Source organism: Sinocyclocheilus anshuiensis, unplaced genomic scaffold (genome assembly GCF_001515605.1).
Source record: "Sinocyclocheilus anshuiensis isolate Anshui unplaced genomic scaffold, SAMN03320099.WGS_v1.1 scaffold1317, whole genome shotgun sequence".
Taxonomy (NCBI): Eukaryota; Metazoa; Chordata; class Actinopteri; order Cypriniformes; family Cyprinidae; genus Sinocyclocheilus; species Sinocyclocheilus anshuiensis.
Window position 1 is genome coordinate 1,066,569 of NW_015551117.1, and position 13,256 is coordinate 1,079,824.

The following is a 13,256-nucleotide window of genomic DNA, read 5'->3' on the forward strand; positions in this document are numbered from 1 at the left end:
GTATCACAGGTTCCAAAAAAAATATTAAGCAGCACAACAGTTTCCAGCACTGATAATAAATCAGCATATTAGAATGATTTCTGAAGGATCATGTGACACTGGAGACTGGAGTAATGATGCTGAAAATTCAGCTTTGCATCAAAGGAATAAATTATATTTTAATGTATCTTAAAATAGAAAAATGTTATTTTACATCATAATAATATTTCACAATATTACATTTTTTCCTGTATTTTGCAGCCTTGATGAGCATAAGAAACTCCTGTAAAAAAACATAAAAAATCGTTCTGATCCCAAACTTTTGACCGGTAGTGTATATGCTTTTTTAACACTATAAGAGACTAAATTTATGCAAAGTTCATTTTAGATTTTGTTGCTAATTTAAAATGTTATTTAAATGTGAGTTTGACAAGGAGTGTTTGAGATTCCGGTATGTCCCCATTCAAGTAGATAAGAGTTGGTTTTGCATGCCTGAAATATTTGCTAGTAGGCATTGCAAATATGGCCACCGAGTGAACTAACTTTCCTTGAAAGGGATTTGGGCCATATGTAGTGACCAGAATATCACAGAACGTCAAAGGTTGCATGTTTTTCACTCACTTCTTTATTGCTTCAGACTGTTTGGCCTGAAGGCGATAATAAAGCCTGGAAACTGCTCTTCTTTTGACATCAACCTCAACACGCAACATGACTGGCCGGTGTACGTCAATCCTGGCATTCTTTTCCTCTTGTACATCTCTGTGACTATTGTGCTGAAAATCAACAGTTACAGTCTTGGCCACACAGACAAGGTGCTTTCACACACTCATTTGTTCAATTAAAGGGATAATTCGGCCAAAAATTACAATTCTGTCATCGTTACCTTAAGTGAATCAGCAGAATGTTCACGTTGTTTTCCAACCAGTTGATGTCAAGCTTAAACAAAGGACATTCTGTCCTTCATCTGTTCACTGAATTTAATAACTTTTTTTTTGGCTGAACTGTCCTTTTAAAAGCTCCTTGAACAAGATGTCACGTACAGTAATCTCAGTTATCCACACATTACATTTGTACCCTTGTAAGCCACTGAATAATATTTGACTCATTGTTTGTGTACAATAATGAAGTTAGGGTTAGTTGGTGATTCATATATTAACTGATGTAATGTCTTTCTGTTTGTGGAGACCGATGAGGGTGGAGCAGTTAAAGCAGTACAGGGTGAGGCTGGAGAGGAAGTGGAGCTCAGGCCTTGGGAGGCAAGTAGACATAGTAATGAAGATGACACTAAGGTAAGACTTGAATCACTGTGGCTCTTCACAAACTCTGCCTATTATTCCTCCTACCTATTCTACCTAAAACACAAAACACACAACTTGTACTGACCAACTTTTACTAAAACTACCTGACAACAAAAAATATCCTGGACGAGCCCCCAATTTGTATTAAAAACAAGTATATTTACTCAGATTTTTATTCTCAGTCAAATTGGAGTATGTTAATCAACAGTGCTGAGTACAAAAATATAACAATAATAAAATCCTAAAATAGCATGTACATCCATGTCTGTGGCAACTTTTAGTGTTCAGAATGCATGTAAATCTCAAATAACATTTTTTAGCAGATATTTGTACAGGAATGCTTAAAATGGAATACACTGAAATGCTTTCCAGTGCTGTTTCATAGATGTAACATAAGCTTGCAGATTGGTTCAGTTGTGTCAAACTAATTCCACAGCTTTTATGTAATGTGTGAAATAGGGCTGCAATGACAAAAAGTCAATAATAAAAAAATACAGTATTAATAATGATCATCAAATGATCTTTTAAAATAGAAAATATGTATTTTTATGAATGTAAACAAGTTTATTTCTATTTTAGTATTTTATTTATATTTTATTTATTTAGTATTTTATTTATATTTTATATATTTTAGTATTTTTATTATACAAAACATGTTCTAACATCAATCTACATGTCATTAAAATGGAGCACATTTGGAATACAGGTCTATAGATGTACAGATCTATTCTCTTCTATCTATAGATGTATATTTTTATATGAACAGTAGCTATAATAAAATGATTGAGACATAAGGAGTAGTCACATACATTGCTTCATTACAGAAAAAGTAATCTATTGATTTCAGAGTGTGACTATGTTAAAATGAAAATGAAAATTCTGTCATAATTTCTTACTTCTGTGGAACATAATAGAAGATATTTTGAACAATGTTGGCAACCAAACAGTTTTGGTTCCATACATTGTATTGTTTATCCATACAGTGGAAAACAATGGGAACCAAAACTGTTTGGTTACCAGCATTATTCAAAATATCTTCTATTATGTTTCACAGAGGAAAAAAAGTCATTCAAGTTTGGAACTATGCCTTGGCTGGACTATCTCTATAAGAGAAGGGAATGTGTGTTCCTGCTGAATATTCTCACCTAACCATCTTGTACCTGATAACACAATGATGTGGAATTAATATTTCATTAATTAAAGGAATAAAAATCAGATTAAGTACTTATGAAAAAAGTGTCGGATGCAGTCCTTGTGTGAAACCATTGCGTTTTTTGTTTTGTTTTGTTTAGCAAACACTTCTCACCACGGGAGAGTCACCTCTGTCTGAATCACAGATGTCTAAAGAACCTGTGACCAATGGTTCAAGCCAACATGACATAGGTAGGGCAATGTACATTGTGCATTTACACTTAGAGAAGATGCCAGTTCACCTTTAATCTGTATGTATATTTCTGAGCTTGTGATGTTTGTTTGTGCAGGGCCCAGTGGAGAGGCCGCAGCCGATAATCCTCTTCGTCTAGTGGGACGAATGATCTTGCAACAAAGTTACATTTGTGCCCTCATAGCCATGATGGTAAAACAAATATTCTCTTCTATCTATAGATGTAAAGCTTTGTGCTTATTCATTGTCCGAACAATAATTTACATCTGAATAATGTGTTTTTGTTCTTGCCCCTGCAGGTGTGGAGTATAACATACCATAGTTGGCTGACGTTTGTGCTGCTGCTGTGGTCATGCGTGATCTGGATGCTGCGGGCACGTCAACGCTTTGCCACTCTTTGCTCTCCCTTCATTCTGTTGTATGGTTTCACTCTTTGCTGTCTGCAGTATGTGTGGGCCATGGACCTAGAAACGGAACTGCCCCAGCACATTGGCACCATGAGCCTGCGCCAGCTGGGTTTGGACCGAGCACAGTACCCCTGTTTGCGTTTAGGAGCCATGGTGAGGACAGTGAAGCTCTGGCAAATTTTTTTTTTTTTTGTATGACTGCCATTATCGTGTAATACTAGTTGGATAATAATCAAGTTTCTATTTAAAAAGAAAACATTCTGAGTAGCTCAAATAAGCACTTACAGCGCAATGTTGATTACCAGGAAAATTAATTTTGTCTTGGCCTTCCTTTTCTTTGAATAAAAAGAAAAAGGAGGAACTTACAGTGGAAGTGAAGGGGGCTTGTACGTGAACAATAAGGTTCTCACTGGTTCAATAGTATAGCCACAAGACATAAACAATGCAAGTTGTATACAATCATGTCCATAGCAACATTATATCTAAAACTCTAAAATGACTGTAAAATTACAGAGAAATGGATGACATAGACCAGACTCAAACTCACATCTACCACATTAATTATCTGGCATATGTGCCAGCCATAAAGCCATGACATTTATTTTAAGTATATACTATTCACTTCAGATTCATTCAAAGTTAAGGAAACAAAATCATTAATTACTGTTTATTTAAAGGGGTCATATGATGCGATTTCAAGTTTTCCTTTCTCTGGAGTGTTACAAGCTGATTGTGCATAGATAAGATCCCTGAATCATAATTTTTAGAGAAGGGTTACAGTGAGACACTTGCAGTGGAAGTGAATGGGTCAATATGTAAAATTATATACAATTCTCACTGGTTCAGTAGGATAGCCACAAGACATAAACAAATGTGTTCAACATAATTAGTTTTAAAAATTGCTCAGTCTTTTCTGTGTAAAGTTGTATACAATTTTACAGTAACTTTGTATACAACTAAAAAAATAAATAAAATGACTGTAAAACTGATGAGAACAACTTTATATCTCAAATTAAATGCAACCTTTAACAGATTAATTGTTGTGATATTATAAAATCATAAGCTTCACATTTCTGCATTTCAATTTTAAATCCTCCATAAACCGGCCCCATTCCTTTCCATTGTAAGTGCCTCACACTTTTTCTTTTTTGTCTTTTTCATTTAAGAAAACAAGGGAGAAGTAGTTTTTTTTGGGGTATAATCAACATTACGCCACAAATGCTGTCAAGTTTGACTTTTGAACCAAAAATGTTCCTTTAATGCAGTGTTTCCCAACACTGTTCCTGGAGGCACACCAACAGTACATATTTTCAAAAGCTTCTTACTCAAACACACCTGATTCAGCTCATCAGCTTGTGGAGACTTCAAGTCCTGAAATGGATGTGTTAGAAAAGGTAGAATATGTATTGTTGGTGTGCCTACATGAGTTGGGACGCACTGCTTTTAGTTTAGAATGCACAACATTTCTGTATAAAATTACAATTCTAAATGGCGTTATGTATTGGGATATAGATGGCTGCAATAAACCTTGAAGTTAGTCATAAATGTAGATGGGAAAACTTGTTCTCACTTGCTACATCTTTGCACAATCCAACCACACGTAAACCACATGATCAGTCATAATTCTCATGATGTTTCATAATACACTGTGAGCAAAGTGTAAATATTGCTTCCCTCTTTTTCTCTTTATTCTCAGCTGCTGTTCACGTTGACATTTTGGCTTTTGCTGAGACAGTCTGTAAAGGACATGCTCAGCAGGAAGAAGAGAATAACTGCACCATTGCAGGAGGTCACCACTGGAGGTGAGCGAGAACATCAGGAGAGACTATTTTGTTTGCTTTTGTGCCATTTTTTTGATAGATCAAATTGAGAGAGAACAGGAAGTGATGTTGGGCCCGGGGATCAGAGTCAAACTCACATCTACTTCATGAAAACCCTGCCATTTATCTGGAACAAGAGTGCTAACCACAAAGCCAGGACGTATAAGAAAAAAAAAAAGATTTATTTCTGATTCATTCAGGAAGTTCGGGAAATTAAAGCATTAATCACTGTCTATTAATAATCATTATTAAAATATTCGTAATTCCCCCTCTGCTCCACCTCATCTATTCTTCCTGTTTCTTGGTTTTCTTGGCAAACACACACACTGCCACCAACAGCCAATTTAATTTTAATTTTCTTTTTGTTTTCATTTTGAAAAGTCTGTGGACTTTTGCTGTTTACCTGATGATAAGTGTTTGCTAAACTTTCTGTAATTTATTAGTCGATATGTAATACAGCATGTGGTAGTGTATATGAAAAAAAACTTTTTAGTCTTTCTACTTCAAAATTTTGTTTAATTCATGGTGAAAATTTTTAATCCTACAACATTTTTTTTTTTTTTTTCAGTGAATTAAAATTCATTTCAAAGGCATTTGCTTAAAGGACTAGTTTACACAAAAATGAAAATTCTGTCCTCATTTATTCATGCTTATATCAATCCAAACCTGTATGAAAATCAAAATGTATAGAAATCAAAAAGAGACAATTTGTAGATAGTTTAAAAAAAAAGAGAGACTGAGACAGTTGAGCAGTTATGACAAAAAAGCACCACTTAAGTACTATAAAATCAGGGTTTTATATACAAAGTCATAAAAACTTTTGGTTTGGGTGGTTAAACTCTTCTTACTTTGTCTTATTTTATTTTTGGGTTTCTCATTTCACCAGATAGTGTAGTTTGAGTGTTTTTTTTTCTCTTTCTCTTTCAGAGAGCACAGGTCGAAATGAGTCGATTTTGAAGGTGTTTGGTGGGCTGGTGATGAGTCTGTACGCTAAGTACTGGATCTACGTGTGTGGAGGCATGTTCATCATGGTCAGCTTTGCAGGAAAGCTTGTAGCCTACAAGATCGTCTACATGCTGCTATTTCTGCTCTGCCTGTGCCTGTATCAGGTACACTTTTACCAGCCCACATACAGTATGGGATATAACGTTCTTCTCTAAATTTAGTCATAAAACTGAGCAAAAAAAAACTCTGTCCTTAGGTGTACTATTCTCTCTGGAGGAGGTTGCTGAAGGCCTTCTGGTGGATGGTGGTGGCCTACACCATGGTGGTGCTCATTGCTATTTACACCTTTCAGTTTGAGGACTTTCCAGGCTATTGGGGAAACTTCACTGGATTCACAGAACAACAGTATGTCCCCTGGTTTAGTGTTTACTATTTGTAAGTGTTTCAGAGGATATATGAAAAGAAGGACATTGATGTCATTCCAAACCCATGTTCATTTATGTATTTGTGGAACACAAAAGGAGACATTTATTTGAATGTTCCTGCTGCTCTTTTCAACACAATTAAAGTAAATGAGTGTGGGACCTTTAAGCTTCAGAAGAGTTGGAAAAAAAGCTTGTTTTTATGTTCTATGGAAAGTCTTATGGGTTTGGAATGTTATATGGGCGAGTAAGTGGTTGGAATTTTCATTTTTAGGTACATTACTTGTGATAATTGCATATGGTTCTCCATCTTTAGGTTGACTGACATGGGACTGGAGACGTTTAAACTATCTGAGCTCTTCACCAGTATAGTGATCCCAGGCTTCTTCCTGTTGGCCTGTATTCTACAGCTTCACTACTTCCATAAGCCCTTTATGAAGATCACAGATCTGGAGAATGTCACACCCATCCACAGGCATGAGCACTACCTCTGAACAAATGCATTAATATATTCTAGACTAATTTTAATTTACCAAAATAAAATGCATTTTAGAATAATTTAAAATGCATTATTTTGAACTGTAAAAGTTAGCATATGTAGTTAAGTTTTTAATACTATAAATTCTGAATACTATTTAGAATGATTTGTTCAAATTGTCATCATAACTGTTTCATTATCTTTTGGGACATGTCTAAAAATAAAAAATAAAAAACAGTAGGGCTGCCCTCGACTAAAGATTAGTAGTCGTTCATTTTAAGCATTAGTCGACTATTAGTCGCACGTTTATTAATAAACCATATAAATAATAATAATGAGCCTTTAATTGCCTATATAGCCTAATAAGCGCTCAAGCTTGCCACAGCGCACCGGCAGATATAATAATTATGAATGTGTCAGGGAAAAACAGCAAGTAGACCACATTAACGTTTAAATAATTTATTGATAAACTAGTGCTTTTCTTTGTTTTCGACTTAAGAGATGAAGTCAGCAACAATGACTCGTCATCTCCACAGTAGTGATGCGCCTTTATGCATGTTTCATACAGATTACTGTAGTAAATCAGCTCAAAAGGGAAATATTTATGACTAATTATAACTGGTTATGATTCATAATAAATATTTAGATTAGATCTTAGAATTAACTATAGCAGAATCAATATTACAATTATTTGATCTGTCCGTCCATCGAGCAGACAATATAATAATTTATCAATTCTAGGAAAGATTATTTTCCTGGCCAAGGAAGAATAGTTTTCCTACTTTATGCAGTACTAGCAGTAATTTAGCATGTAGCAAGGATCAACATTCAGTGACTCCGAATTGTGAGCAGCACACAGAGACAATCAATTGTGAATATAAGGGATTTAATAAATGAAACTACACCTTAAATACAACAAGACTAAGCAAAACACATATATACAGAATGAAGAAAAGTAAGGAAGAGAGAGAGAAGAGCAAAAGAATGGCAGTATTTCACATCAATTAACCACAACCTAATGAGAATCATCAAAGAATCAAAAATCACCTTAAAAGGGGCTGAAACTTAAACACGCAGCTAAATAGTTGTAAACGGTTACTTGCATTGGATTCGTTGCTGAAACAAGAGTCCTGATGCGGTAGACACTGAGGTTCTTGAGTTCTTTAGGAGTGAGCTAGAGGTTTCCTCTGGTTCTTCTGAAGATAGGAAAGTCCACAGCGAATCGAAGTTACTTGAAGATAAAAACTGCCGGAAAATTAAACTTAAGAGGAGAGTCTTGAGTCTTGGATAGCGTCGTCTCAAAAGAAGAGGTTTTCTGAGCCAAGATCATTTCGAGCTAATGACTTTTGAGAGTTCCTATCCACACCCACCTTTGGGTGGAATAGCCAATACCAGGCGGGAATTTTTGAGCGGGAGAAGTTTTCTTTGTCTCCCTTTATGGCCCATTTGCATGTTTATGGCCGGTCTGGAGGATTGGTGCAGTTTTACCCCAAAATATAGTACAAATCGTATGATGCATTTCACAATCACATACGGTTCATCATTGTTTGAGGAATAAAGAGCAGATCATATTGATACCAAGAAAGAAACATTTAGAATATATTAAACCAGAGATACATTCATACACCTGAATATCAGCGTTTAGGGCTTAACTAATACAAATAACGAGTGGTGACTCAGCTAATCTAATAGGGAAACGTACAAACAACACATGCATATACCAGATACATTTGTAACTGATTAATTATTGTCTAAATAAAGAAAAGGTCTTTGTGTGTGTGTGTGTGTTATGTGAGCATGTTGTAGTTTGCTGGTCAGCCAGGCTCATTGGCGTAATTTACTTCTCTTTGGAAACTGTTTGAAGTCAGATGGGGAGATGATAGTGGTAGACTGCTTAGCATCTCCTTGATAGTGGGGGGAACCATTTGCCATTTAGCACCCATATAAATGTGTAATCTGGGGCCAGTACTGTAATTTATATGCAAATGTCAAAGGCTAAAAGGGGTCTCTTAAGCCATAAACCCCAAAGACCATCCATGATTTTACGCAGACGCTACATTACATAATCTGAGAATATTTGTTTTATATTTGAATTGTTTCATTTAGAAGTAGACATTTCACTCACTATAGATATATTTTTCATGTCTGAGTTTCGAAGTGATGTGCTCAGGCTCACAGAGACCGAGACGGCAGAAGGCGCATCCTGTTTGCTTTCATTATTTTACAGAAGCGCAACGTTTCATTGTTATTGTGAGTGCACACAAATAAACATAGAGTCTTTATAGATTCGAAAGATGTATTACTTTTATCTGTATGACCAAAAATGACGGAGTATTTTAAGAGCAAGTGAGCGCACCGGCGCCTCCATCTGTCCTGTAGTGAGCGCGCTACTGTTCAGTTCCCACACTCCTCACAGTCACTTCAATAGCACACATTTCTCTAGGATAACATTAGATTGAGCGGCCATGTAAAGTTGCTACTTACTGCGACTAATAAAATTTTGGTCGACCAAGCCTCTTCTTGTCGACTAACGGTTAGTCGACTGTTAGGGGGCAGCCCTAAAAAACAGAAACCGAACATTCAGAGCTAATACAAACTGATCAAAGCTGCAGTACTGTAATGGAGCACACATTTTCAGTTTTATAAGTCAGATGTTTAAATAAATCTACTTTTGTCCAGTGCTTTTTTCATATAGACACGCACATTTATTGGAGCATTGTCCTCGATATCTGACCGTGTTAATTACACATATTATTAAATTAACTTGCCTTAAACAGAAACTGAATGTGTTAACATTGAGATTAATCATAATTAAATATTTTAAGTGACTGATGTCCCTAGATTGCACTTTATTTTAAGGTGTCCTTGTTACAATGTAATTAAACATTTAAGCACTGAGTAATATTAATTAACTCCATTATTACCTGTTTAAAAAAAAAAAAGAAAAAAAAAGGAAATCCACTATTATCTGCAAATGTACCTGTTATTCAACTACAACAACATCAACAAAACATATCGCAACTTAAGTTATTTTTAATACAACAACAAATGCATATAAATTCATTTATTTTATTATTATTATTATTATTAAAAATGCATTATTATTATTTAACATTTTATTTCCAAATGGCAAATTCCTTTATATTTTGTCATTTTAGCTAAATTAACTAAATTTAACTCTATTAAATTAGTATATTTTAGGTTTGTTATGTAATTGATGTGTAAATCTTAAAAATAGGCTGAAATCTTTTTGAGTGTACTATACATTTTTATTTTATTTTAGATGAATCCTTTAAATGTCAAATGTGTAATTGCATGTTATAATGTAAAATTTGGTATATTGTCAGTGTTGCATTATTATTTGTTGCCTTATTGTTAGTGATGCGTTATTTTCCCGTGTATTCTTTCTATTCCACATTCAAAAATAAAATAACAGAACAAGGCCTTAGAAACATTTCAGAAATTAATATCTAAAAATTTTGAAGTCAATTTAAATTTTGAGGTTTAAACCATTAAACACAGGGTTTAGTTTGGGTTAGTTGCATTTAACTATCCATAATAGACTGAAAGTGCTATAGTGTACATGTAATGTGTAACAAGAACACTGTGTAGCCCAGCCCTATTATTTAAAATATTAATAATGCTGACTATAATTTTTAAATGTATATTTTGATGTAAAAATGTGTCTTTTGCAGTTTTTTTTTTTTTTTTTAATCTGATGCAGATTCCCAGGGTATTTTTTTTATTTCTCCATTTAACCAGTTGCATTCTGTGAGAAATATTTGAGAATATTTGAGACATTGAAGAGATACGACTTGTGAATTTTCTTTTTTTATTGATTTTTTCTTTTTTCTTTTTTTTAATTATTATATCTGACAGTGCTGTTGTTGATCTCCCCACAGGAAGAGAGGTATAGAGAATCCAGATTTGGTTCGGTCCACAGAGGAAGTAAGATTTGAGGAGGAAGATCTCATTACAGAGCAGGGTGATGATCCATCAGAGGTTGACGGTGAGAGTAATAAATGCTGCTTCTGTGCTGGTGTAACTCAATAAAAGGAATTTTAAACTTAATATTGGCCAATACTCATATGGTTGCCAACATACGCCCCTAATTTTAGTGTGCATTCTATTTTCAGAGGTGATACCCAGCAAGTGGGGACTGGTGATGGACAGAGTATTGGTTCTGTCTAGGAAGTTCTCTGACACCTTAACTCATGTCCAGAGTTTCATTTGGAGAGTATTAGAGCTGCACATCGTCAAAATGGTGGCTTATTTTGTCGTCTGGGTGGCGCTATTGGAGGTCTGCACACTCTTATATTTAGGCCATTTCATTGTGTCGGTTTCATAACCTGCAGTTATTTATGTAGTTTCTCAGCACACCAGAGAAACAGCCATCTGCTTCCGCCTATCTTGTTATGAGGTGATAATATGTCAGTGTTTCACACTTCACTTGCCTTGTATTTACTTTCTTGTTTTCCCCCTTCATTCATAGCCATCTGCAATGAACTTGGTCCTGGTGGTGCTGTGGAGTTTTGCCATGCCTTACGGCCGTTTCAGAGCAATGGCCTCCTGTCTCTCCACCATCTGGGTTTGTGTCATCATCGTCTGCAAGATGCTGTACCAGCTCAGTGTCGTCAACACTGCAGAGTACTCCAACAACTGCACCGTGGTAAGACAGGACACCTAAACACACATGCTTACAAACACACTTTATGCATTGCTAGATGTAAAGTGTTTTCTAAGGTAAGCATCACTATTACTATGGCTTCTGTCATTTGAACAAATCCTGAACTATTTAACATCACATTTTTGCATCTGCTACAGTATAATAAAGATATAATTATAAAAATTTTTAATTAAAGGAATTAGCAAATATTTTGTCAGATTGAAAGAAAAAAAAAACTACCACACTAAAAACGTTAGCACATATTTTTTTAAATTGTTGTTTCCATTTTATTTATTGATTTATTTTTAAGTAAAATTAGGATTCAAAACATTTTGATAACTTATTTATTGAGGGGAGGTGTGTTGTTAATTTTCAGCTAGAATCAGACATTTTATATCCATATATATATTTCAATCATGACAACTTTCGGAAGATTTTAGCATGGTGATGATTATGACAATGTTAATGTATTTGGTCTAGGCGGAATAGATCTGCTACGCTGCTGCTGAATTGCTGCTGCTGTTGGTTTCAGAACAGCATTTTATTATGACTTTTGCATGAGAAAGCACTCCCATTTACTTCATAAAATGTAAAAATCAAGCTTATACTTACCTAAGTACTTTTAAACACATTCATGCAGCAAGTACACACTTCCTCCCACACGTGTACCAAGATTAATAACAGCAACACCGTCTCGCTCAAGATTTGTGTGATTGCCGAGTTACGTCTCGGCACCCTGCTGGTCTCATAAACTTAGCACTAATTAAACAAATACCCTCAAGCGTGGATGAAGTTGATGTGTTTAGTCTTGCGTTTTATCTGTGTTTGGGGAAAAAAGTAAATTGTTATTCTTAGGTGATTTACAAATGCTATGGCTATTCCTCAGGCTTTCTGTTAAAAAGGCTTGTGTTTATCGCCATATAAATGGCCAAACTTTCCTCTTCTAAGTAATTAGTCTATTCTGCTGACAGGATTGTGCCTTGCAGCCTAAAATATGTCTAGCAAATGTTCCTTGTGTTTCTTGCCAGTTTGTTTCTTTCCATTCAGTAATTGTGAAGTGTCCTAAACAGATTGAACATGATGTAGCAACAAGATATTTTGTTGGTACCTTTCACTTTCAGTGAGGACAGAAACTTGCTGGTTTAGGCCACATTGTTTACTCCTTTTCTCTCTGTATTGTAGCCAATGGTCAATGAAACCAGTCTAGAACTGGATGAAGTGCTGAACTCCACCCTGTATAAAGCACCTGTGGACCCAGCCAACTGGTTTGGTGTTAGGAAAGATGCTACTATCCTTGGTTACACCAAGGTGAGATTCTGATTTACCTTTCACAAGAACAAAAGCGAAAATACTTACTCTATTTGACCTGGAAATATCTCCACATTTTTCGCTTTTTGTAGTATTTTTATAGTGTGTTATTTTTAAAATCACTGTATATTTTTACAAGTATGCTCAAGTCTAAAATGTCTCTTTTTTTGTAAGTGAAATCTAAATCTCTAAATGATGGTTACAGTTTTAGTAAGTTGCACACTAGGTCTGTGCTCTGTTCCATTAGGATCATCTGCTGGTCCTGATGCTGCTGGTGTTTGAGGCAACAGTGTACCGGCACCAGATTCATCACTACAGACAACAGCAGCGCTCACCTCCCCCAATTCCAGTCATCTTTCCCCAGGCCACCCGTGACACGCTGGACAAGGGTCTCCTTCACTGCGTCAAATACCTGCTCAACTACAGCTTCTACAAGTTTGGCCTTGAAGTATGACATCCACCTAAACTAAAAACATCATAAATGCATGCTATTGGATATATATGTATCAGAGTATGTGAGCGGAGCGTCTTTTTTTTTTTTTTTTAAGT

General features: G+C 35.3%; 1 protein-coding gene across 3 annotated transcripts in view; it reads left to right on the forward strand.

Annotated features, from left to right (window-relative positions):
• piezo1 (piezo type mechanosensitive ion channel component 1 (Er blood group)) overlaps positions 1–13,256 on the forward strand; it is a 113,306-nt gene that overhangs the window by 72,451 nt on the left and 27,599 nt on the right. For 2 of the 3 annotated variants that reach the window (XM_016453173.1, XM_016453175.1), the window contains 14 exons: positions 617–791; positions 1,164–1,268; positions 2,570–2,660; positions 2,759–2,853; positions 2,961–3,221; positions 4,765–4,870; positions 5,816–5,997; positions 6,090–6,238; positions 6,572–6,730; positions 10,636–10,742; positions 10,870–11,033; positions 11,226–11,402; positions 12,582–12,707; positions 12,955–13,155. In XM_016453173.1, the coding sequence (XP_016308659.1) occupies positions 617–791; positions 1,164–1,268; positions 2,570–2,660; positions 2,759–2,853; positions 2,961–3,221; positions 4,765–4,870; positions 5,816–5,997; positions 6,090–6,238; positions 6,572–6,730; positions 10,636–10,742; positions 10,870–11,033; positions 11,226–11,402; positions 12,582–12,707; positions 12,955–13,155 (2,098 nt within the window). The remainder of the gene's footprint in view (positions 1–616; positions 792–1,163; positions 1,269–2,569; positions 2,661–2,758; positions 2,854–2,960; positions 3,222–4,764; positions 4,871–5,815; positions 5,998–6,089; positions 6,239–6,571; positions 6,731–10,635; positions 10,743–10,869; positions 11,034–11,225; positions 11,403–12,581; positions 12,708–12,954; positions 13,156–13,256) is intronic. The other variant, XM_016453174.1, reaches the window with a different exon arrangement.